This window comes from Falco cherrug, chromosome 2 (assembly GCF_023634085.1).
Source record: "Falco cherrug isolate bFalChe1 chromosome 2, bFalChe1.pri, whole genome shotgun sequence".
Classification (NCBI taxonomy): domain Eukaryota; kingdom Metazoa; phylum Chordata; class Aves; order Falconiformes; family Falconidae; genus Falco; species Falco cherrug.
In genome coordinates, this window is record NC_073698.1 from 46085928 (window position 1) to 46113667 (window position 27740).

At 35.8% G+C, this 27740-nt stretch overlaps 1 protein-coding gene across 30 annotated transcripts in view; it reads right to left on the reverse strand.

Annotated features, from left to right (window-relative positions):
• MYCBP2 (MYC binding protein 2) overlaps positions 1 to 27740 on the reverse strand; it is a 200624-nt gene that overhangs the window by 97832 nt on the left and 75052 nt on the right. For 29 of the 30 annotated variants that reach the window (XM_055703008.1, XM_055703002.1, XM_055703014.1 and 26 more), the window contains 15 exons: positions 23096 to 23215; positions 22548 to 22629; positions 16257 to 16374; positions 14035 to 14239; positions 13528 to 13681; positions 10917 to 11089; positions 9674 to 9799; positions 9440 to 9567; positions 7618 to 7709; positions 6450 to 6584; positions 6273 to 6356; positions 4976 to 5072; positions 2958 to 3150; positions 2065 to 2339; positions 907 to 1128 (listed from right to left, as the gene is read on the reverse strand). In XM_055703008.1, the coding sequence (XP_055558983.1) occupies positions 907 to 1128; positions 2065 to 2339; positions 2958 to 3150; positions 4976 to 5072; positions 6273 to 6356; positions 6450 to 6584; positions 7618 to 7709; positions 9440 to 9567; positions 9674 to 9799; positions 10917 to 11089; positions 13528 to 13681; positions 14035 to 14239; positions 16257 to 16374; positions 22548 to 22629; positions 23096 to 23215 (2204 nt within the window). Of the gene's footprint in view, positions 1 to 906; positions 1129 to 2064; positions 2340 to 2957; positions 3151 to 4975; positions 5073 to 6272; positions 6357 to 6449; positions 6585 to 7617; positions 7710 to 9439; positions 9568 to 9673; positions 9800 to 10916; positions 11090 to 13527; positions 13682 to 14034; positions 14240 to 16256; positions 16375 to 22547; positions 22630 to 23095; positions 23216 to 27740 lie in introns of those variants that run through there. The other variant, XM_055703021.1, reaches the window with a different exon arrangement.

A 27740-nucleotide genomic window follows, 5' to 3' on the forward strand; every position in this document is an offset into this window, starting at 1 on the left:
TTTTAAAGAGGCAACTGTACCCAAGACAGAAATATTATCTTTGCATTTAATAGCTTTTGGTGATTTTCTTCTTCATTAATTTATGCAGGTACTTTCTAAGTCTGTGAAAACTTTTAATATAATAATGGCCTACGGGAATATGTTCCACAACTTAGCTGTGTATTTTATGAAGAACTTACCTTTTGCTAAAGTCTCTGGTGGCTCAAAACTTTTGGTATTGCAAGACTCAACAATTATCCTGTATTTACCTTTCATGCATGATTCATAATTTCATAAGATCCTACCTCTCGTCTTCTAAAGTGAAGAATACTATTTAGTAGTCCTATATCTTTGTTTATCATCTTTACCTTTTTAATTCCCATAAATATATTCTGGAATAACAGAACTGCAAAAATACAGCATTTGAGAGCCCTTGAATACAAAATTGTCTAGCAGCCTTTGATAGAACTAGATGAACTGGGCTTCCCCTGTCCACTGCGTGTTGAGTCCTTTAAAAACTCCAGCTTGAGACGTGACTTTTTATTACCGAAACTGTGTTGACTCTTGCTCAAAACACTGAATCTATGCACATGTTCATTCTTGTGATCATGTGGAAAAGCGAAAGACTGTTCCAGAAAACACTATGCAATGGAAGACAACTCCAAACTATATTTCTGCAGATTTAATATTCCAAACTATATAAGAATAATTTTTGCTCATTGTCTGAAAAAGAGATAATTGGAATATTTCAGACCAAAAGATGAAAACTGGACAAAACAGTAAGTTTCTGAAACAAGTGTTCTAGAAAGAAAACACTCAGGCAAATTCAGCTACATCCTTATAAAGCTAAAACTTGAACTTACATGGAGTGTTTTTTGTTGCAAAGTAAAACAAACACATTGTTAACTTTTTAGAATACATCCTAACCTGACTAAGTTTTTCCATGTGTGCAACCAAAAGAGGAAAACGATGGGCCAGAGCAGAGTCATTCTCAGTGCTGACTTGTTTAACCATTGATCGCAACAACGCCTCTCCATCATAAGCAATTGGAAAGATAGAGGTCAGTTTTACTGATGTATGGCAGAGAGCTGACATAACAGCAGCAAGAAGCCGGCTACTGGAGGTTTTGAAGTTTGCTTCTTGAATGTCCTAAAAACACAGAAAGAAATTAATAGAATTGGCACCATTCATTCAAAGTAAATGAGGGAGAAACTGCTTTTGAAAGGAAATTTCCAGTTTTATAGCAATTATAAAAATAATTTAGAGAAAGAATTTCATATATTGTTAGCTTTCCTGTGAATTTTACGTTATTTTCTCTCATGAGCTTCCATTTAGATCTTTCAAACTGGAGTAATTAAAATGAGTTGGTTGGTATGTTTTAAAATAATAAACCCATTTAAATTTAGTTTTGAAATTATGGCACCCTTGGAAGACAAAGCACTTATTATAATTGATAAATTTAATACGAATAATATATTAAAGAACTGATTCTTCCTCAAATTTTATATGCTAAATACATTTTTATGCAACACATCAAATTGTTTAGAGCTCACTGTTGTAAGCAAACGACTACACTGTTTCGATGTGGGATGCTCAATTCACAATAAGCAAGATAGAAGAAAGCTGTTGATTATAGAATAATATTGCCATCTTCTCATATACTTTGCTGGATCACAACAGTGTTGTAACATTTATTAATAAGAAATTACTCAAGTACTAATGATGACTATTAAAAACGCCACATGTATGCTCCTGAACAACATGCAGCACGAGTAATCACTATAAGGCATGGCCTCAACACTGAAGAAGCAGGTGTTGAGTTATCAGCGCCACAAATTTTCTTCAGAAAAAGCAGTAAGAGAATCTTACTGCTAAGAGAGAGAGAAGTTCCTAGGCTCTTGTTGAACTTGGACACTTTAAAAACCAAAACAAACCCCCAGTATCAAAACAAACCCCAATTATTAAAAAAACCCAAACAAACCACAGCAGAATTCAAGTTGCAAACGAGGATAAATACTGCTTGGCTTCTCTTTGAGAAAAAGGGCAAGCTCAGTTCTAATATTTGCTTGTGCCATTTTAATGTACCTGGTCCAAACAATTCAGCAAGTCACAAAGACATGCCCACTGGAGAGCTGGTGTTGGATAAAATGAATGAAAGCAAGCTGTGAATGTATTATGGCATTCCTGAAGAACAGCTTCTAAAAGACTGAGAGGCTGACTTAGATATCCTTGTGGATCATTGTCCAGCTTCACCATGCAATGGTCAACACCTTCAGATAAAATTTTTCTCAGCAAGGTCCTAGTTTTTCCAATGCAATCTGCCAGTTTGCTGGTTTCTTCTACAACTGCCTTAGCCGTAGCTAGAAGGTTACACAAAGAGGAGTGTTAAATGTACAATAAACAAAACATTTTCATATTAGATGCACATTTTACATGCAAATAAACCAACAAGAATTTAGCAAAATTAATGAATCTACATTCAGAGAAGTTAATTTCAAAAGGAAAACAGTGAAAGTGGTTAAACTACATCAACAAAAACTGAACATTAGAAACTTCCAGTTTTCCAGTCTTTCATAATATACACTGAATTTTAATATGAGTGTTGTTAAACTACAGGCATGAAAAACAGAAACTGTCTTTCAAATTTAAATTGTGCTCACCACCAAAGCAACTACTATGTACAGAAATGGCAAAAAAGAATGTATAGCCCAAATGAACTTAACTGTCAAGACCAACAGAAGATTAACTTTACACACTAGTAAATAATACACACAAGTTACAGTGTAAACATGTGCTGTTGGATGCTTGGTTATACAGATAATCGCAAATATCCAGTCTCTTAACTATTCCAATAAAACCATCTGTGTAGGCCACCTTCATCTTCTAGCAAATCCTACATGCATACTTAGATGAAATATTGAATGTCCTGTGGATTATTATTTGCTGATAAATATCAAACAAGTGATTAAAAGCAATACCCGATATTGGATATATTTCACAGGTGTAGACCCTCAGCAACCTCAGGCAGCAAGTGCCCACAAAACGCAACCTTTCTAAATCCAAAAGAGTAGCAGTGTATTGGAATCCTTTAAGTCCACGCAGTTCTTCAACTCCCAGCACCAGTGTTGTCCAGCTCCAGTGAAGGATGCTCAATAAAGATTCAAAGCATTCCTATGTCAGGGTTATGAAAGACACACAAGACAGATTTTGTGTTAAAAAAAAGTGAACTTTCAGCATCAGTATAAGATGAAAAGTAAACAACATCTGTGTCCATTCTTGTTATAAAAATGTATTTATGTCTATACATACCTACCACACAACACACAAATCCCATTGTCCTTGAGAACAAAAGAGCACTGAGAATGTAGGAACACTTCACTATAATAACATGTTAAAAGCAATTTATAACACATATTATTATGTGTGTGGAAGTCTCTTAGTTATTTAAGAACTAACAACTGTTTGTATTCATCTGTAATACAGAATTTTCTGGAAATTATACGTGTTTCATCTGTGTATGAATAGTCTAATACCTACTTTTAACAGAATACATTCTTGTCATAACAGTAAAGGCTTATCAGGGCTGTCTTCACTTTGTTTTTAAACAGTTATGATCTGCAGGAGCATGGGAACTATATCACATTTACAGTACTTGAACATTCAACAGAAGCACATGATAGGACACGAGAAATCTGAGGAATTAAAAAGTTTTATTTGTCCAAAACTTTGTTCCTACTATTATTACATGTGGTTGATAGTTTCATAAAGTTGTGCCTCAGAAGGCAAACTACAAGTATTTGGTATGGAATACCTTCAAGCTGCAACAATTGAACTGATTGTTCAAAGTTAGTTATGACTAATGATTCAGAAAGTCAAAACTTTAGTCTTATCCCAGTTCACCTCTGTGGTGAGGGATAACAGCAGCAAGATAATGAAGAGGGATGATACAATGTGAAGTATTAAAAGCCACAGGAGACCATAACTTAATGCAAATATTTTTAAGCAAACATACAGTAAGAGTAACTATCAATATGTTGATAATATGATTACTAAACATGCATATTGTGTAGAAGAAACCTGAGCAGATGATCATCCTAATTATTAAGAAATACTGAAGAAATAGAGAATACATAAATGAGAGAAAGCAAACCAGTTAAGAAAACTGGACTGCAAGTGTTTGTATGGTGGCAGTAACTTCAATGTAACAATCAGCTGAGAATACTAAGAGTACTTGCTATGCAGTATAAAACATAGAATAGGATGGAACTAAAAATAAAATAATCACTGCTTGTAACATATAAGGAAGGGACTGTAGTTCAAAAACATGAAGACAGAATTGGCCTTACCTGCACGACAATACTGCTTTTCAACTTCATGCAGTATTCCTCAAAATTCGACTAACCTCCTTGTATGTGAATAACTGCAGACTCTCTTCTATTAATAGTTGCAGTTCACTGTGCCTATTAAATACTCCTTACCTCAATTTATCAAAGTTTAATTAAAAGCCATCTGATTCTCAATGTATATTGGAATGCATCCAAAAGGAAGATGAATCTCACCAACAACTAATTAATGACAGTTATTTAAAAGCCATGGAAGAGAGCATGTATTAAAGATCCCTCAAAACTCTAAAGAGCCTGCTAAAATTAATTCCTTGGCAGGGAGTAAGGGTTCTACATTCAGTACAACCAGTAAGTATGAACTCAACCCCACACCCCCAAAAAACCCCCCCAAAACTAAGTAACTCAACCTTGTAAACATATACATTTCTAGGCTCTCATCCTTAGGTCAATACCAAGCTTAGCTTAGATTTAAGTTTACATCTGAAATCTTCACAAAAAGTAAATCATTACAATGTTTTATACATCAGTGTACATAACTTCTGCTTGATAAAGCAGACACTAAAAAAATCATTAGTTATTTCCACATATACATCTCTGTTTTCTAAGTATGAATGAGCCTACAGGAAACACACAAGATTCTTGATAATACTCACCACTGAGACAGTTCTGGCAAAAGATCTCTTTAAAATATGCACAGGTTCACTCGTTTGCTGTTTTCCTTTGGATGCACTGCCATCACTTGTTGGCAGCCTGGAAGAACAAATTAAGAACTAACTTGAAATCAGCACTTTTTACTTTTAGCAGTTTTGACAGCTTGTATTATTCAAGTGGAACAAAAGTGCAAGAAAAGTTTAAGGTAATTATCCAAAAAACGTTAAATTTCAGCAGAACTTTCTCTAGTTCCTAATTGTTCTAGGCCAGTAATCAAATATCTTGAATTCTGTTCAGCTGGCAGAATTGTGACAATTGATAATAAAGTTGAGATTTAATTACATATTAAATTCTTACAAGTGTTTACTGTATTTCTTCAGATGACATTTTTAAGACTAGAAGTGTTAATCCTTAAAGAACACTAGTTTTGTGGAGATAAAACATAATGGAGGTAAAAAATACAGGCAGAACCTGTCACTGCAGCACCTTTCCTTTTGGGCTACTCATGGCTTTTCAGCCATATCCCTCCCTCAGAGGTCCCCAAGGCTTGTTTGTCTTTGGCTGCAGCCATCTCTCCACAGAAACCACCCAAGCAATTAATAGGTTATGCCAGGATTTTAATGTGAATCAGTCAAAACAAAACCTTCCTCTGGAGAGATATGGGTCTATGGACACAAAGCTTACTGGCATCAGTCAGCTGTTCTGACAAGGGACCCTGGAAAGGACGTGCTTAGAAAGGACACAGCAAGAGAACTGGTATGAAGAAATTCCAAGTTTCAGAATCAATGTGAAGGCAGAGGGGAATAATTATTTATGTATTTATACACACAATATATAACGATTAGGTCTTGCATATATCTGAGGAAATCTGAAATATATTAGCAATACAGTGAAAGGGTTCTTGCTTTTAAAAGTTACATACCATTTATCGTGAAAATAATAAATTTATGGTAACTTACTCTAAAGCACAATTCCTTGGGGTTTGTTTCTTTTTTTCCTTAAAATCACCTGTTTGACAGTGTACTGCTCCTAAACTGAGGCCTACTACACAGACTACTTCCCAACTAGTAAAAAACTGAAGTATTTTAGATGAAATTATGAGACTGTACAGAAGAAATACATTTTAGTATAATGGATTTATTGCTTTTTTCCAAGACACTAAGCATTCCCTAAATTTTTCAGATACTGATCTCCTTAGCTTAATACAATAATGATTTCATGAAACATACGCTTACTTTAACAGGGCTTCTTTTTAAAAACTTGTTAATAAATTGTTCTAAATAGAGATCAAAATATTACCTGTACAGTAACTGTGGGATCTGCCCCGCATTAACATCTGTACCATTATTTGATTTCTTGGAACTTTTAAACTGAAATACAACACTGAAAGAGAAATAATCCAATAATTATTCAAGTAATATTAGATCCCTTATGTTTTTTATTTGGCATTAAAATATATAGAAAAAAAACATGTACCCATCATCTGTAGTAATAGAGGCCTGTCCATGAGATCCACAGTCACTGCTAGGTCCTGACACTCTTGCCCAAGCTACATACCACCAGCCAGCTTGCAGGAGTACTGGTTCATCAAACATCATTGCGTACTTCTCTCTGGTAAAAGTAAATTTTAAAAAAGATGTATGTCAATTAGGTTTTAGATTAATCTTTGACGAATTACACCCTGCTTAGAAAACAGAAAATTAATGGCATTAAATTATTAATTTCAGGTATTTATTTATATTCAACATTTAAAAATATTTCATTGAAAAATAAGGTAGCAATAAAAAAAAATAATTCAGAAGTACCTACAGATGCCTAAGCCTAGCCTGATCTTGCATTTTGAAACAGATACCAAATGCCAAATAGAGTAAGGAGAGATTAAGTTAAATTAACAGAGAAACCCCAATTACATCTCAAACATAATATTGCAAGTAGAGTATTAATTATAAAGTATTAATTATATCATTTTAATTCAATTCCAGAAAATTTTTGTAAATGAGAAGAGCTTATAGGCAAATTCTTAGGAATTACACATGAATATTTCAGAAAGTAATAGAATATATAGTTAGGAGTAGTGATACATAAGAATTAAACTTAAAATAATTATTCATGGATTATTTGAATGTTAAATTATTTCATAACAGGGAATGAAAAAGCAGCTAAAACATGGCTAACTCCATCCATATGCACAATATCTTTCAAGCAGTAACTGCTTGTATTCTAATGAGCTGAAGCACAATAACCCTTCTTTTGGCTATGATAATTTTATACTGCAATAAGTTTAATGATGAGTTGTTTAATGCAAATACCCATTTGTGCTTGAAAGCGTCCTTTTGATAGAAGTATTCAAAAGAGCTGCTGCAACATTTTGTTTTGTCTTACCACAGGAATATGGGATTTGACTTTGATCTATACAACGGGAAGCGTGTGATAATTTTTCCTTCTTTTAATTTAGCAGCATAATGTTTAGGAGTTTTACTACTTTACCCAATGCACTTTGAGTGTAAGTTTTACATAACTTGCTACAAACTGCTACTGATGTAGGTCATCTCTGTTGATATTTAAAGTGAGTTTCAAAAGTGTATGAATAAAATAAAAATAAACATCAAGAAGTAGGTAGAAGTGGGTAAGGAAAACATCTTACCTAGCAGCACAATCGTATGCTAAGACATCTGTTTCAGCAAGAAGGTCTCCATCAGTCTCATGGTCTCCCCCATCTGGACCCAATTCAAACAACTGGTGGAGCAAGAAAAAAGGAAAAAAATAAGTCTTACGTGTTAGAAACCTCACAATACCACTTCTTCCTGTCTGGCATTCTGGAAACTGTCTACTACTAACCTCTCCCCTTCCCAAAAGTAATTGCTAGTTACTATCACTGACAGGCAAATTCCCATCTGGAAATCAGGATTTTGTAATATCATTAACTGTTAAAAAATAGCAGCTGACAGTGACCTCCCAGCCTTATACACAGATATATTCTTAAGTGGAGAAACTCCCTAAATCTTGCAGCAAGACAAATGCGGAGCATCTGAAGTTGGGCAGAAGACACAGGCTTTCCGTCATAGACTGAAAATGCAGTGAAGATGCACTCAGTTTCTCTGGAAAGGAACAGTTTGACTGTTTAGCAGAGCTAGTCAATAGTGTCATAAACAGTTGGTGACTAGGACAGAAGACGATAAAGAACTTTTTCAAAAGAACGTGGGTTTCTTAGTCAAAAATAATCTCTACAGTTTGACGAGTTTCAAAAAAGACCACAATACATGTGGTCTTCTGTTGAAATGTCTATTTAATACACAGTTTATCTATGTATGATAGGACTGGCAAATCTTTTCTTGGCTATAAGATAACCAGACACAACAGGAAACAAATTGAAAAAATTAGTAATACTAGAGTCCTCTCATAGTGTTACTACCTTTAGTATTTGAACATTAGTTTTGTTTGTTTGTGTTTTTTTTTTTTAGTTTCTTGGCTTTCCTTAATTATTTGCAATCCTTGATCACTGTGGTCAACTAGAATAAAGTACAACTACTTTATTTTGGATCTCCTGTTGTTTTATGCAAATGTTACTGTTAAGCACAGTCCACCCATTTCCCTAAATGAAACCTTAATATCTATTCCTCTGAAACAGAAGAAAACTCAATAAAACCCACTAAATGACAAGTAACAACACATTCTGAACATACACATCTAATATAAATCTCAGACAGATCCTTCCTTTACAACATCTTCAGGGGAGTTTCTGAAATCCTTATTAAATGCAGGAACAGAAGCTAATTATCTGAAAGCAGAGCTCTGTTACCACACTATGTGTTTACGTGAGCTTTTTTAGGCAAAGCGAGGTTATTTTTTTATTTATTCTAAATCAGCACATAAGCTCCAGCCCTAATCATCCTCACGTTTGGCATAAACATATGTTTGATGCCATTCACTCTCAGTTGAAGAATCCCAGCTGAGAAGCTATGAGAGCAGTCTGAGAAAGAAGTGGTACGGTCAGTGGGAAGCAATGACTCAGCTGGTACCAAAGGAATTCCAGCTACTGATAAGCATTCTTTTTCTGGTTTTGAGCAGCAGTGCCTCATGTATCCTGACACAGGACACGATTCCAACTTGAAGCCTACAACACCAATTTTCTGCAGGTGGACCTCTGAGCTTTGTGTAAATGGGTCACAGAACAATTTGACCCACTACCATATCTGTTCAAGACACCTTTCAGATGGCATTGCATTTAGTGAAGGTAAGAATGGGCCAATTTTTGACAAGAATAGTAATTCTCAGATCTCTACTTCACCTACCTTACCTTCACCTGCTTTCTCACTGAGAATTATTTTTCTAGTTCTATTACTAATGCATTTAATCTATAGTAAACCACTCATTCATCAAGAAAAAATAAACATGGGTTTAGACGGCATTTCTAAAGTTCTGATTTTGAGTCATAATATTGTTTAAAACAAACCCAAAAAACTTACCTTTATTTTAGCAGTGTATTCACCCCTACCTCCAAAAAGACCAAGACCACCTAACAAAATATCTGTATCAGCACAGAAGCGGATTGCTTCTACTGAGTGGGCTGAATAACCCCAGCCTCCTCCATGACCTGCAAAAAAAAAACCCAACCCCAACAAAAATACAGTTAATCTATTTTAGTCTTTTATTCTGCAAGCTGGAAAAACCTGTCCTATAAAATTTTACTAGGTACATACTTTCAAATCTGTTAACAACACTGTAGTCTTCTTTAGAATAAACTTTCATTACTGCTTGAGTCTCTTCTTCTGTATTTGCAACACCCATTTTTAAGTCCTGCATAGCAGCCAAAGTATCAAGACAACCTAAAAGAAAGCAAAACCAAGAAGAATTCAAAATTTCTTACTGTTGATTATAATCAATGAAATGGAAATGAATACTAGTTTAAAAGATCAAAGCAACCTGTTTTGTCCCTAAACGACACATATGTTACCCGATATCATTATAGCTTTGATTAGGTCAAGGGTCACTGCTGTAGAATCTCAAGGGTCAGCACTGAAGATGAATTTAATTTAATTTATTAATTTTACAGAATAACCAAGAAAAGAGATTGAAACGGTTTTGCAACTTTTCCAACGGTAACTAAATTGCGAGCAACATCTTCATTTTGACTTTTTTTTTTTCCTTTTTACATTTCCCATATTACCAAAAAAGAGTTGAAGCAGTAACTGAATTATGGATAGATTTGAGAGCATTCGTAAAAGGCATTTTGTTTCATGTACATGGGTACCTGACATGCCTTATTCTGACTCAGACACAAAAAAGTGCTGTTCAAGTTAAAATTTATCACATCTCTAACACACAGTGAAGGGAGCAGGACAAGGAACTCATCATAATCAGTGAGCAAGTGAGCTAAAATAACTTCCAAATCTGTGTTTTGGGGTATTGGGTATGTTGCATGTGGTCAGTTTATACATGAACGCAGTGGGATTATTTTTTGTTTTGGTAGGCTTTTTAGACTACAAAAGGAAATCACATTATTCTTAGTGCCCCATTATACAAAACTGAAAAGAGTAAATTCTAATTTTAGATACTGCATTTACATTAAAATAAAAATAGCTTATTCAAGATTGCTTTTTTTTGGAGACTCGAGATTAATTTTAACAGTACTGACTTTATTCTGCAGACTGTCCAAAAAGATCATCTAAGGTGCTCTCTTATGTTATTATGCTAACCTCTAGTAGCAGGTTCCATCAGAACTCTAAAATCCTCTAGCATCATTAAGATAACAGAAGAAAACTATTTTGATTAAAATTAATGCATATCAGCCAGATCATAAGCGTTAAGAGCAAGGGTGAAAGATTACAAAGTAAAATTTTAACTCAAAAAATTCAGAAAGCTGTTAGATTACAATTCATTTATAATTAAGTAATGTTTCTTTATTTCACTTAAGCTTCTGACTTATCAGCTACAAGTGTATACCTAGAATGTGCAAAGCTGCATGAGATCTGGTGGTTAGAGCTTTGGAACCTGTTGGTAGAGCAAGTTCTGGACTCAAAATACTACACCGGGATTGCATGTCTGGAGCTGAGGGAAGTCTGGAATCAGCAACTACTGCATTGTAACTCCACAGTTCCCTAGCGTTTGGTCGAAACCTAGAGCAAGACAAAACAGAGTAAAAACCCAAACATTTCACCTACTAAAAAATATAAAAATCTAACTGATAATTAAATTTTATGAGCTACTTAATGTATAATGTAGGTCTGCAAGCACAAACTCTTAAAATCGAACATCATTACACCGAATCCATACAAACTTTACTAGCTTAACACACTAGCAAATGGAAAGACACAAAAACATTCTTATCATACTTGCCAAACAGTCATAATATGGGTTTAAAAATTCAGAAAATGTTGATACTTTTCAAAGCTAATAAATAGTAAAACTGGTATAAACTACTAAGAAGCATGAAGTAACTAGAAAAGTACTAGATATAATGGCAGATGTGCTCTAAAATGATAAAGATACCAAGTGAAAGTAAAAGGGTTACTCACCTTCAAATAAGAGTAAAAAGATCTTGAGAAATCCAACATAATTTGTTTGGGCTTTTTAAAATGGGTAAAACCACCTTATGAATTTTTAAGGGATTATAGAAAAGGGCAGCATAAACAAGGGAATACAAAGACTTTCTATACTACAGGTTAACATGGAGAACAAGAAAAGTAAAAAAATGTGCTCTTTGATATCACTATGTAGAAAGAAGAAACAGAAGACAAAGTAAGCACGAAAGGAATTTTCACTTGGTACACTGTTCTAAAAATCCATATGGGGCAAAGATGGCCTAACCAACAGAGAAATAGTTTTAACTAAAAATATTATAGAACACCATATGTATTCAGGATTTCAATGAGTTAGCAATGTGCAAGTTTATACACACACATACATACAACACTATTTAACCACTTGAATTTCACTACTACTCAAAAAAGTCAAAGCTGTGAAGAAAATCCTTAAGCTCTATGTAATCAAGAATGCTGTCACCCTGTACAGAGAAACTGCTCCTTCATTTAAACAGGCATGAATAAAAATGCCCAGAAATAATACTTGATATACAAAATATTTCACTACTAATAGACATATTCATTAACATGTCTCTTCTTTAGACTTTTAAAAATATTTTCTATTAAACAATGTGGGATATAACACGGAAATAAAACTGCACAGATTCCAATAATCCATTCTTCAGTTAAGTATTTAAGCTCTAGATATAATTTTACAGTCCCCAAATTTTTGCAATACAACAAAACACCTCAACCCATATTCACCCATGATAATATTTTTAACATGAGACTTTGAACTTCCTCAAACTGAATAAACATTTCAGTGTGCTACATCAAGTTGAGCGTCCTCACCTTTTCTCCCCTGAAACTCACTGCTATTCTGTGGCCACTCACAACTGCATTTTTCATAAATTGAGTGTTTCAGTGTGTTTCATCAAGCTGATAATATAACGACTGAGAGAGTTAAGGGATGTAGGTGCTACTCTTCCTTATTTCAAATCTCGGCATAATTTAAGTAAGAACTGGTACCTAGCTAAGGAGATTCAAACAATCCCAGGGATGTGCACAGTGCAGAACTACAACCATACGAGGGACTTCAGATGTCATAAGAGAGCACGCCTAGCAGATACACATGCTTCAATGTTAAGTGGCTATTAAGTTCTTGCATCTTGATTTTGGATGAAGACACCCAAAGCAGGACGCAAGTAGCCTCTGGACACAATGATCTTTTAAAGATACGATCCTACATAATACTGTCTCTTCCAGATGAACACAGACTAGCTGGTTCCCTGCTTTATTCTACCTTAAGTGATTATTCTTGTTCTAGGTCTTCAAACAGTTTAAACATCATCCATCCCTTGCACTCAGATGACAGTCCAAATTTATCTCCCAAATCCTGGCTAACATAGCTTTTACATCATTATAGAAGAACTGAATGTAATGATTCTATTTTGGAACAAGTGTTTTATGATCAAAGCTTGCTCTAAGACTCCACTGAAAGCAACCACCCCAAAGACTGTGAAATAAATACAATTGTAATTTGAACGTCTATATCATCTAAATAAGCATCTTTATTTTGACCTCCCAAAATGTCCGAACTGAAAAGAATACTATTACTTCATCCATTCTAATCAAGTCTTAACCACTAATTCCTGAGAGAAGGATGAAGATTTAAGACAAAAGGTTGTGGAAGCTGGGTATGGCAAGAAAATTATTCAGTGAAGTGTTAAGTAGATGGAGGAAAGTAAGGAAAGAATAAAACCAGTAAATAAGCAGAATAGATTGGGGTACCTCAAACCATCATGAGATGTAATAAGAATGATGCAAAAAAGAAAAGAAATTAAAAAAAAAAATCAGGGAAAAGAAGATGTTTGTTTGGGGCTTACTTGAACAAATAAAAAAAATGTGAAAAAAGGTACAAAGAATACTAAGAATTGTTTCTAGGGAAATGAGCATAATCAAATCTCCAGCCTCCCAAAATATTTTTAAAAGATTTCCATACTATGAGTTTAATAGCTATAATCCACACTTGCCTCCAAATAACATCATAGACAGGATCCAGACACACACCAGAACCTTGAAGGTCTTCCTGCTCAGAATCATTGAATGTTTTGCAACTGCCATCTACTTTGTTTATCAGAAGACATTTAAAAGGAGGAGGTTCTGATATTGAAGCTGGTACCAAACCTAGATCGGGAAGCAAAAGGAGCAGAAAGACATGAAGACTCCACTCATTACGTGGCTTTTTCTATGCATGAGGCATTAATGTAGTAGGGAAGCACAGATACACTCCTATGGCAAAAAAATAAACTGTAGGAAGATTTAAGTGCGAGAACAGTTTAGACTTTTACATTCTTATTTTTAATAAAATTAATTTCTTAAGGAGCTAGTATCACCATCTGCAGTATAATTAGAAAGTCAAAATATTTTCATTCCCTCCATTGACATTTTTGACTTGTTCCTATTCTGTTTGCATGACCAAAGCTATTTTTTCTCCAATAGTTCTATAAGCATTTAAAATATTATAGAAGAGTTCTTGCCTATTATATGCCTGCTTGCAAATATCTCTGATGTAGCAAGCACATGAGAATTAATGAGAGCTTCATCAATCCGGAGAAAAGTCTGGTCTCCACTTGCTCCAATCCATGTTGCTTTGCGTCCATATTTAGAGCCTATGTTAGGCATAGGTGCTGGTTTTGCATTCCAGTAGGGCATATCCAGAATTGGTCTACCAAGCTGACCTTTCTATAGAGAGATTGTAAGAATTATTAAAGTAACAGGAAGTTGCAAAGATGAATAAATTACTTTGATAGTTTCAACATACAAAATTAGTAATCTGGAAGAGCTAGTTTACTACAAAATTACCGTCAAAAGGCAATGGCTACTCTAAGTGAAGTGTTACACATTTAAATACAAGTAACAAGTTACTGGCAGATATTTTCCTCTCTATTCAGTTAGGTTTTTGAGTGAATATTTTTTTTTTTTACTGTAACTAACTCTCCATGATGGATAACCCTCCTTCCCATCTTCAGAACCAAATACAAAAGCATTACTTTCCTTCAATATTTAATACCTGAATAACTTCAGTGCCAAACTGCATGAATTAATGGGGGGCGGGGGTGGGAATCTACATTCAGATTCAGTCTATATCCCACTCAATTCTGAACTTATATGGACTGTAAATCTTACTGAACAAATACCTCTTAGAGGTCTCTAGAAATCAATTATCACATTAAATGAGCGAAAAAGAGCATAAAATGCTTAAGCAAACCCTTTTGCATATGCTCTTTAACATCCTGACCTGGAGATCTAGGGCCTTGTCTTCTATGTACAACTAGTTACTGAGAGGTGGACCAACAGTTCTTGTGCTGTACTTAAGCATGTAGTAAGAGATGCGGCAATAAATCTGTTGAGACTCCATCTACCTCCCTGAGGCAAAGGAAATTCATTGCAGGCTAATGAAGTCAAGGTAACTTTTTATTTAAAATGGTAAGGGAGAAGAAGCACGCATGTACAGCAAATACCCTCTGTCCAGCATGTTACTCATCTTTCTACAAAACACTGTATGTAAGTAAACTAGTGAAGGCATTTTCAAGAAACATGCTTGCTTTTGAGCTAGTCTTGACTTTATGAAGTCTTCAAGAAACTTTCAAGCATTACAATATTAAAACCAGATGCACAGAACAGGTGGTTTAAATGTAGTCTAAATTTATTTTTTCTTTCAGAAAAAGAAAACAACCCTCAGTCAACAGACAGGCTTTTAAATCCCATTTCTGAAAATTAATTTGGTTTTTCAGGGGCCAAGTTTCACTGCAAGTCAACAAAGCTTAAACTTTTATGTGTCCAAGTGCCTTTTCAAAAAAACATGGACACGAAAGCTCTTACTTAAAAAGTCTGAAAAACAACAAAACATTACCTAATCAAAGAGCCATCTTGTGGTACACTTTTAGTTCAAAACATGATTTTCCACTTTGAAAAATTTCAGTCTTCACTTTGTTTATTTTTTGTAAAAAGGCAGATTTCAGAGGTGCAGTTTCTCTTCTGTTGTGTTTGACAGTACATAGTTTTTAAACACATAAATATAGCTCAGTACCTACACTCTAGCTTTTGGCAAAAGGACATTAGTGGGAAAGCACAAACAACAAATGACTCTAGAAAGATTGCAGTAAGGGAGGTTTTGCAAAGACAAGGAAGCACAAAGGCCTAAAATCAGGATGAAGGAGAACTAAATGATGTTGAAGTGCTCATTCAGTGAATATAAGAACAGATTCCACGTGGACTCAGGAGCATATACACCATGCGGAAAGAAGAGTACCCGAGTTATGCTGTTTTATACTGAGAAATAATCTCCCCTCAAGTGTAAGCATAACTTCTTCAACTTACTGCCATTTCTATGAAAGAAAACAGAACACTTGTTTTTTCTAATGAATGCAGACAGGCAGGTAACAGAATATGCAATAGATACTTATTTGCAACCAAGGTTGCAACAGTAAGGGTTTGAGAAAACTAGTGCACCTTATAAAATAAGCCAGTTCTAAATCACCACTTTCATTAAAATATGAAAACCAACAGGAATTTCTGGCATCATAACTTTCTAACCACAACAATATTAGATGCCACATTTCTAGACATAACAGACACAAAAGACATGCAGAAGTCATGAGTAGTTCTATAAGAGCAAGTATAAGCAGTTTTGAAAGGTCTCTGAACAATACATTAGTTACTAGCTTATTCCCATAAGTAAATATTACTGTTTCCTTACTGAGAAACTTCCAAATGTGAAAACCTGGCCATCCATTAAGAGAATAGCTGTATGGTTGCTCCCAGCGGTAACTTGTGTACTAGGACCTGGTAATGCCTGCACCAATGTGGGACATCCCCTATATCAAAATAAATTAATTTTGTATCAATATATGCTTATGAAAAATTTAACACATACATTAGTAACATAAGGATTTCAGTAACTGTAAAATACATTCACAATGTTCACACACTATACGGAAGCAGACTCAAGCAACATCTCACATATAAAATTAACAGAGGTTCGAAAGACTGTACCAGATATTTAAGTTTATGCCCTCTTGTTACAGGCAACCAGATTAAGTACCCTTTCTTCAGTTAAACTCAGAAATCAGCATAGAACAAAAATGGTTAATTTAATATAATTGTAGGATTCATTAATGTGACTGTAGTTACACTAATATATATCAGTGTGTATACATGTATGCATATAAAACGTGTCACAATGAACTGCAGCAGTAAAAAACCTCCACCGTGAGGATGCTGGTTAAGCACTTAAAAACCCCTCTTTGCATTATGAAGCAACTAAAGCCTTATGTGGTTGATACCCTAATACAATTACCTGGAGCAATATTGATAAGGCCATCCTGAGATCACTGTCTAGAGAATTATTACAGAAAGAGGTCTACCCACCTCAATCAGCTTCCTAACGGAGAATAAGGCATTAAAAAACCACTCTCCATCAAAGTTCTAGACTCAACACAGAACAAACCTCTCCTAACTGTCTTCCAGAAAGACCTGAAAAAAAGTCTAATCCATGTGCCTCCCAAATATGGACAGGTGTAAGAAATTAAATTTCCCATTCCAATAAAAAATATGGAAAAAATCCAAACCAATAGCATGATCAAGAAGCAAAGAAAGAAAACTTGAAGTGATGATTTAGAATAGAAATAGCAGAAAAGATAAAAAGAACAAGTATGAGATACTAAAAAAACCCTAAAGTTTTTATCTCAATCCCAACAAAGTGAACAGGAACCTAAAAGAACTATACCAGACTTTAAACCCCATAATGAATGTCTACCTAGACTTCAAATTTATTGTGGACTTAGAAAGACTGTGAAGTTGAAGAATTTATTCCCAAATAACTCTGTTTGAGAATGTTGACCCAGAGAACAGCAGCACTATTCAAACTTACTTTTTAACACGCAATTTCAAAAGTAGGTAAATGTAAAAGAAGAACAGGTTGTCTTAGACGGGAACAAAAGTGTCAACCCACGGTTACTTAGGGATTGTTTAGCAGCTGATGTGCAAAAAGATGGGTTATATACATGTTCTGATTTTGGCTGAATTGCAGGTAAAACAGAAGTCAAGAAAGCAGGAGGAAGAAGAGGCGTCATGTATTCAGCAGGGAAAGGGTAGATGAGAAGGTGTGAACACACGTAAATGTGGAACAGAAGAATGCAGCATGAAGATAGTTTAATGACCTGAAGGAGAGGGAACACAGGTATACAGAAAGAAATTACTGCTTTGTGGCGAATGTAGCTTCCAGTAGGTGATGCTAGTGGAGATGGAGAGACTGAAGGGCAGCATAAAATTTGGTAGAGCATGCACAACATAGCATTCATAAATTTAGAAGCCTTTGTTGGTCTATAGGCACACAGGTTTGGACATCAGTAAGATTATACATAGACACACAGAGCAAAGTTCAGCTGTACCAATGATGAAATATTTTAAAAACAAGAGAAATATTACATTTGCCTCTCATTAACTTTAAGGAAGCTCAAAAAGGCACCAAAGCAGAAACAGAACATAGTTAAGAACTAATCCAAAAGCATTCCTGTTAAAGGGAAATATTGTTATTACATTTTTTTCTCTCTCTCAAAATTATGATAGCTGCAGGCATGAAATTATCAATCCTATGCTTGTAAAAAAAGGTGAATGTTTCATCTCTTTGATGCATAAATGCAAGCTATTATCACCAAAACTATCTATCTTTCTGTTTTGGCAATTGAATCTGTCGGCAATGTTATCTGAATGCTGTACATGATATTCCCTTGGCAGCATCAAAGCAAAAATGGACAGGCAACTTATGTAGAGAGAGGTAATATCCCCTTAAATAGCTCTTTTATTCAGATCATCCAGCTTTTGGAATGGCCAACTACAGTGTATCAGCTAAAAATATGAAGAGGAAAAAGCTTAATACATTTAACTAAATCAAAAGATTAAAGTAAAATTACAGAAAAATAGTTTTCATTTCATAAAAGGAAGAGGGATTTGGAAAAATACAGTAAGCCAGTTTGACTGATGTAAATGGAATCTAAAACCTCTTTAAGTATTTCCCTATCCCTCTGAAGCTCAACACAGAAAAGCTCAGCATAGACACTTGAGAGTCTGAGAGATTCTTTGGACAAAGTTTTGATAACCAGGGTTTCTCCATTTGAATGGCAGAAAGCAAGAAGTATTCTTTTGGGATGGAACTGAAGGACACATTGGCCTCAAACTCACAGATTCTTTGGCTTCGGGATATGACACAGGTACCTGACACAGGCCAATCGCAAAAGACCAACCTCAACTATACAGAAAGTAACCTGAGATCCCTTGGGAAAATGTATGATTGCTGAACGAAAAGCAGCAGATACACATGCATCAGCTAACTCAGGATCCTGCAGGGGGTCCAAATGCATTTTTGGCTGGCCAATCCGAAACCCTTTTCCATCCTGAAGGATAAGCATTTCTGGAATCAGGTGTGGGCTTCCAGAGCTCGCCCTGCAGTAAGGGTTGGCACGGTCGCTGTCCATGGTCCTTGCCCAGCCCACCCGGGCTGCCGGGTCCCGCACGATGTCACTGGGGGTAGCTGACCGCGGTGCTGTACAGTCCGGGTGCCAGGGGCTGTTACTGTGTAGTGGGTAAAAGGAAACCGGTAGTAACTTCTATCAGTTGCAGGCAGAGAAGGCCAGTATGGACTTAAAAAAAAGATGGCGATTTTTAGATTTTAGACGTAACTGGAAGTTTGGTGAAAAGATGTAAACAAGAACTGCACTCCACCACTGAAGTAAAATAGGCTGGCGATGCACCTAGAAACACAACCCTATCAGAGACAATGGAACATTTTTTTTTTTTTTTTTCCCCTCCTAGTGATATTAATAGGATACAGCCTCTACATGTTGTCTTCAAATAGAACAGCTGACTGTCCACGGAAGGTCTGCTCAATTTTCTTCAATGTTATTGTTGAACCTTCGGAAGCAAAATCACACCAGGATTGTCTTACTTCACTTGTTCCACTTTTGGAGCTTGACTGCCAGACCAGGTCCTTGCTAACACTGTGCTGAAGTCAACAGTTTGTACAAGAAATGTAGACAAATTTTGAACAAAACCAGAAGGATCCTGCAGTTTTAAGTCCCAGCTGCTTGAGAGCACCAGTATCAAACAGACCTTTGCTTACCTGAATACAAGACATGCTATTTTTCACCAAGACTAGATACTGCAAAACATTTCTTGCTTCCACGGAATTTCTATCCACCAGCATCTAATCTGAGAATGTAAGCAGAGACTGACAACATCCTTCACGTAATGAATAGCTCATCAGCATCTGCCACTGTGGATTTTACAACAGAAAGCCTATACAGATTAGCTTAATGCCTCCAGCATACTGATATGGAAAAAACAGCCTTCCAGGAACCAGATCACTTGCATTTTTAAGTGATCCTTCTGTGAATGGCTGAAGTCTTTGCTGAAGGATAAAATAATACCACCTTGTGCATATTCCTTGTTCCTCCAGACCATTTCAGTTCTGTTAACTGATTGAGAACCACATCATCCCGCTCAACTGCTGAGGTTTTTTTGCTTGTTTGCATAAAAAATAGCCCGAAGTTCATCTAGTGCATGTAATAAGCCTCACTCCTACTGAAGTAGGAGGAAGAATTTGTGGTGTTTACCATACTGTAATAGAGGAGTCCAGAATCCCCTTAATCAAGGAGAAAGACATGTCTGGTCAGGTGTGCAGAATTCAAAGTAGTTCAGCATTTTCAAGATGTTTTAAAATATAGTCTCACTACTAAAGCTTTACACTGCAACACAGAAGTCTCTGAAAGCGTAAGTCATCAATTGCTGCCCAGGAACTTCCATCATTGCTTCATCTGGCAATGAAGATGGCTCCCTCAGATGAAAATGAGAGTTCCTGCATTTTCCCTGACAGTTTTTGTTTTCATGGGCTCCCATACTAGCTAGGCTGCCTAAATATTACTTCCTTTTTTTTTTTTTTTTTTTTTTTCCTTCTCTACTTTCTCTCCCAGAAACACAGTAAAGCATCCGTTACTGGATTCGGAAGATGATGGTCTTCCTGAAGTCAATACAGGCAATGTGACACACTGCATGACTGACATACCACTGACCTGGCTGGAGCTGGCCATCTGAGCACCACTGCGTCCCAACTGAGGTGGAACTCTGCATAAGGATTCCCTGTTTCCTTCTCTGAATCCCTTACTGTGAGGACAGAGGAGAGATCTCTACTTAAAGCTGGAAAAAGAAGTACATCAATGAGGAAATTATAATTTGAATGATGGTGCTAAACAGCAATATAGTACTATAGCCAGTTCTCATGCACAGGACATAGTCCAAATTTCTTCAAGGCTTTTTTCAGATACTCTAGGGTCTGTTGCAGAATGATACAAAGGTCAGTGCCAATTTGCTTGTACCTCCTCAGCTTCTAGGCCCGGTCAAGCATTATCCTTTGGCACAGGATGTTTCATGTTCTCTTCTAGGATCTCACTTGGAACTACATTTGGTCTCCATCCAGTTTCTGTCCAAATAAGCAACAGATGTGGGGTTTACTGACTGAAATTCTGAGAGATACAGCGGACAGCTCCGATGCCTTCAGAAAAGCCAAGTAACTTCATCAAAGTTGAAAATAGGAGACAGTAAGTTACCAGTACAAATGCCACTGCTGTTTGTACCTCTTCAGCCTTTAAGACAGAAATTTGCTTTATTCTAGTAGTGATTGAATTGCCAGCTAAAGCAGCTGTAGCTTGGAACAAGTATCCAAGAACTTCAAGGAATGAAAAACAGAGTACTCATCCGTGATATGGCTCCACCATAGGCAGAAACGCAGACTGCATTCACTAGTCCAATGCAAACTGACTACAGGTAATCTCCAGTTTAGAGACTACCATTAGGCACAAATATTTTCAATACAAAGTAAAACTTCCAGTAAATTTTCTTCCTTCCTTCCTTCCCTCTCCCCGTTTTGTTTAGTGAATCCAATGAAAGTTTTAAGATGATGAAGATTTCTTCAGAAACTTGACAAAAGAAATGATTTGGAAGTCTCCAAAGGGATTAGAAGGATTGAGGTTCAGTAATTTTGATCTACTGCTACAAGAGAAATGACAGAACTGAAGACAGGTCACGGATGCTTCACACTGTGTGCCTTTTATAAGGATAATGGGCATTACTGAACATACACAAAGCCTCAACGATTCCTACTATTCAATATCCTGTCTTACATGTTATATGGTATATGTATGTGCCCAAAGAATAACATTTCCTTTTATGGCAGGACACCCATTTTTTACTTTAGTGAGTATGTAAGATACTAAGAATGAGACACTAAGGGTGAGATTGAGCTTCACATTAAAGACACCTATATTTAATTATCTATGCTTTCACTGTAGTCAGTGGAGATCGAGCCCATGAAGTTTACACAGTTACTGAGAATACCTAAAGTAAATAAGGAGTGGGTGGTTAGTTAAATAGCTTTCCACACTGTTGACTTCTCTATTTCCATTGACCGCAAGGAAAGCACATATCTCTCATGCTGACACCCAAAATAAATGTCTACAAAATGCAGTTGAGACCCAAATTTAAAGACTTAATTTTGGAGATTAATAATAAACAAAAATGAGATTTTATTGTAACTGAACTACTGTCAATTATGTAACAGAAACAGGTTAACCTAGGTTTAAACATCGTACTATTTGCATTACTGCTTATGTAGTATATTACAGAAATAATGAAATCTTAATGAGATTTCAATGTCATTCTCTCATATATGTAGGGAGAATTGAAGAAACGAAACCTTCTCAAAGCTACGCTAATAACTATGCACAGAAGCCTTCATGTATTAAACAAATTACTTAAAAAGTACAACAGTATTGTTACTGTATCTATATACATGGGTTATGGGGGATAAGAGCTTATCAACTTTATTTGGACAATATCCAAGTTTTCACACTTGCTAGCTACAGAGAAACAGAAATTTAGCCACTTTTTATGCAGCAGTACAGCAATACACAATCACATCCTTTAATTACCAGCTCACCTGGAATTAACATCACCATGTCCAAGTTGCCCATGCTGCCCATATCCAAATGTGTAAACATCACCATTCTCCATCAAAACCACTGAAAAACAAATGAAAAATGTTTCTGACGTATGCACATGTTAACATGGTACTGCACCAGTACTGGTTAGCCTTTCTGACCAGCACAGTTAACTATCCCTATTGAAACACTAAGAGATTTGTGTGGGATTCCACAACCCATCACAGCCAGCATCTCTACGCAGGGCTATGCCATGCCATGCAGATGTTTTCAAATGACAAAAATTGCTTAAAAGCTCTATTGTAACTCAATATGATACTTGATGATACTTTATGAATACATGATAATCCTTTTCACTATTGAAGGACAGTGTAGTAGGCTACAAAAATAATACCACACTCTTTTCAACCTTGAACACTCCCATCTACATCCTTAAAGAAAATTAAATAAAAAGCAGGGAAAACACATATGACAACATTAAAATAACCCCCCAAAATCATCAACAAAAATTCTATGCTATAATTAACATTGATTTATTTGTTTTTACCTGAATGGTGAAATCCACAACTGACTTGTACAGCCCGCAGTTCACAGTCAAACCGGACAGCCCCTGGTGGATAGGTTGTGATTTTGCTGGCATCCTTCTCACCTCTTTCTCCACTTCCATCTATAAACAAAACTTACAATTACATCCCATGTTTTCTAGAAGAGTTATATTAGAAGAATGAATAGAACAAGAATAGTAAATAACTCCCCACCCCACCATCTGTAAGGCAACAGAAAGAACTCACAGAATAGTATGACAGACAGCTCAAAACGTGGCATCAAAGTAGATGTGAAAGATGACAGAAACTCTGTTTCTAAAGCACCTACTACAAAGTTACACACTGGAAAATATCACATCCTTTAAAGCAGAGTCTCTCAAAGGGCAGACAAAAATGACTAGCAAGACAGGAAATTCAAATATCTGCAGAATTTAGCTTAATAACCATCACTTGTGTTCTTTATTAAGTAGCATTATGAAGTAGACAGAAAGCACTGTAGTTAAACTCAATAGGCATAGCCTGGTCTGTTTTTTCCAATTACTACTTGTTAAGGATTTTACTTTACTCCAACTTGGCCATATAGCCCTTGTTTTACATAACTTACAATTAGTTATGCAGCTCATTTCTATCAATGCCAACATATTCACTACGAGGATGTCTGTTTTCTCTCTGTTTAAGATGAATTTTGAGACATTTTTTCTGTCATTTCTTTTAGTATGACATGCACTGTTGGTTCCTAAAGTCAAACTGCCCTCACATCAGAGAAAAGCACTGAAGTGTCAAATAAGTGCATTATTAGTAAACTTCTTGAAAGCCACTGTCTTCTCCAGAAATTAGAACGTTTATGTCATCTAACAATTTCACTGTAATTAAACTATGTGGTCACAGGGTTGCAAAGGAAGGTGGTTTCTTTAGCAGGAAACCAACATGACAGAGAAAAAGACAATATGCTCATCACCGTTAAAGCACCTATACTTGTGTAGAAAGGGGGCAATGAAAGCTCTAAAGAAAGTGCATCTTCACAATGAAAAATTTCATATATAACTTCAGTCACACTGTCCCTTGCATAAAGAAGTGAAAATACATGACGTGAAAAATAACTGCACAAAGTAGATTCCACATTAATTTTGTGCTAATTCTGACCACTTACTGTTTATTAACAAAATTGATACAGGGAAACAATTGCTGCTCAAAGCATTCAAGGTGCTGTTAATTTAGATCTATATTTATAATTTCTACACGTTTCCCTGTAGTGTAATGGTGAATAATCATTAGTGGAAGTCTGAACTCTGAGCACTCATTATTCACTATCTGCAGCATAGCACTTAAGAGACTTAAAAAACTTTAAAAATATAATTCTGGCTTTATACATATTACTCAAACTTCCTTTCCTTTTTAATGCATGGAAACTGCTGATAAAGTCATTTCAATATTTTTATTATAAACCAGTTTTAAAAAAATCTTCCTGTTTTGGAAATAAAGCTGTTTTCTAGTGATGACTGAGTACAGTAATTATATGAATCTCCATGTAGTTTCCATCTGTAAAGGAACATTGTGTATTAAGTAATGCTTTTGAAGAATTAGGTTTAATAGCATAGGTAGAGTATCCCTTTCAAACTGTAGGTGCCCTTCATCAAAAAGAATTACACTTGCACTACATGTTGGATATGCGTGAAATGGAGACATGGTAAAGGAATTGTCTGGCTCTCAGAACTGCCATGGGATTTTTGAGGGTTTTCCGACATTAGGTTTTCTAATGTGTGTGTACTACGAGACCACACACACATTAGAAGAAATGTTTCTGAAGGTCTGTCTGCAGCTTTTTTTGTACTAACAACAAAATCAAAGCAACAGAACCACTATTTAACAACAACAAAACCCCTTGAAAATACAGTTCTGCCTTAACAGGCTTCTAGTATTTTAGTTAACAATTTGGCTATTTCTCAAATGCAGTACCTTTGAACTTTTTATGCCTACATTTGCATTGATCTCTACAAGCGAAAGGAATCAAGAGATAGTTCTAAGGGCTAATACTGCCACTAGAATTATTTACTCAGCAAGCAGCCTATTCACTGCTTCCCTCTTTCACATAAGCTTTTTGGACAGAAGCAGAAAAAAGCTAATTGTTCTGGAAGTCTACCTGTGGTCCCTTGTCACCCTTCCTGCCTCAGTCATTGAGAACTGTAATGAAAAATGTAAGCTCTCCCACTGTGCAAACACACTTGAACAGTCATCTGCCAGGAATGCACACATCTGCTAAGTATGTCTTGTGGCTGCATGCACTTCCTAGAATGAAATGAACTCAACACACAGCAACCACGTCACCTATGCACCATCATATTAACAAAATACAGCAGAAGTTGTATTCTGGTCACGTAATGGCATCATATCAAGTGATCTGCAGGTACCTGAACAGGTACATGTGCATTCCCTGCTTCATCATAAGAAAAACATACTGGTCATAAGTGCTTCAACAACTACTAGTAAATAGTTGAGGACTGCTGTTTTCACAAATGATAAATATGTGATACTGTTTTTTTAAAAAAAGATTATTCTAGATATATCCCCTTTTTTTCTGAAGTTGCAAATGAAAGCATAGCATCATATTACCCTTAAGGAAACACAAAATACTATTGTGCAAGATGTAAAGACAAGTACACTCACATGAAATACATTTTGCAATTCCTTATCTGAGAAATAAATCTATTTTAAATGAAAAAGATTTACAGAGTTGGCATTTTCAAATTTCAAAGTAACTTCTCAAGCTTTTAAGAATGCAGGAATGGAAGCAACTGTCTTTCATACATATCCTTGCTTAAGTGTGAAATTTGCAAACAAAATGGAACTCCTCTCAGCCTTCTTTCATGGTTAGTAATGGTCTCATGAGTTTTGAATCAGCTGGATCTTCAACTTGATAAACACTCTAAATTAATTTATGTGTGCGAAGTGTAAAACCCTCGTCACTAAAAAAAGTAAGATTCAGCTAGCATTGTTTAGGGGGAAAAAAATTCTTTTGACTAAAATATACAAAGCTAAATAGAATATCACTACTTCCTTTTACAGCAATACCAATGGGCTATACTGCTTATCTGTATACTCCATCACATGGCCAATGCATACCACATTTTTCTAGCAGCACTGGCCAGGAGAACAAAGCTCTACAAGCTCTTACAATTAGAGATAAGGCTGCAAATAAACTGGGTCATCCCCTTTCCTTTCCCTACTTTCCCAGAGTCAAAATTTTTTTAGGTACGAGGGTGAAAGGTAGATGCAGAAAGCTTATTTGCACGTGTCTCAAGGAACAATTGCAGAACTATGGAGATACATGCTTTTTTTTCTTACAAACAATTGTGAACGTATTCATTTCATTAAAAGTAGTGTCAAAACAGCTGTTCCTAAAACGGAAGCATAAAAAGACTACTGAAGCAGAAACTCTTCTGGCTGAATGAATGGAATCTTGTAAGCAGAGCAAGTTAATACTTCAAATGTTACCCAACTGGACTCCCACTGATCAAAAAGTTTGACTCTTCCATCTCTCTGAGATAGAAGACAGCACCAAGCAAAAACTTCAAAATGTTTCCTGCTGTCAACACTGGGGGTTGGTCTCCATGAACCACTTCACAATCATGGGTTTTCATCTTGGTTATCTAGTACAGTTGGGGAAGGAAAGTGGAATAATTTGAAATACAACAATTAACCGCTCCCCACCACTCCACTTTCCTTAGAAAATTCTTTAACTCCTGAAGACAATTTTTTCCTTCTGTGGAACATGGTCAAAAGTTCTCTTGGCTGATATTACTAGCACAAAAAAAGCCGCTTTCCAGAAATGAAGAAAAAAGCTCCTTCAATCCTAACAGCAAAGGAAATCATAAGCTACAAATGAGAGTTCTGCTGGCAAAAAACGCAAATCCAAACCAACACTGTTACAGAATTGCATCTCGGACCCTTGGTGCAGACTTGAGGAAAACCCTTTTATTAGTGTTCCTCAGCTGGTGATGAACTTCTTTTTCTGTGATGAGATTTTTTTTTTTTTTTTTTGTCACTGACCATCTCTGCAGGAGGGAAAGGTGTTTCTAAAGATATTAAATGCATTTCTTCTCCCCACAGATGAAAAGCCTAATGCAGTATGACCGTAGACAAAAATTCTTAGAATAATTGTCTTTTTAGACCACATCATTTGCCAACAAATCTTCGTTCAGTTCAGCAGTGATTACCCAAATAAAGCATATCAGACAAGTTACTGGTTAGTATTTGTGACGTTCAACCCTCACAGGATTTTCTGAATGCCTTTAGTATCATCTATAGGCTTTATAAACATTTTATAAACATTTATAAACCAGTTTATTACTTGAACAAATCAGCCTATGGCTGCAGAAACCTACTTCTGGCTGTGAAAATCATCTGTCATATGAGGGCAGAAAAAAAAGTAAGCCTGTTGGATGACTGAGAGGTTAATAAAGAGTTTACTTGACATATAGGTGACATTCGATATGCTGAATCACAAGTGTGTAACACTTAGGATAATGTGACCAAAAACTTGTATTCTTATTACAAACAGTAATAACTGTGTCCTGAATTTCTGTACCAGTATTGGCTTACCTGTTCAGCTCAGCCAAAAAGTAAATGCAAACAGGAATTTTCCAGCCA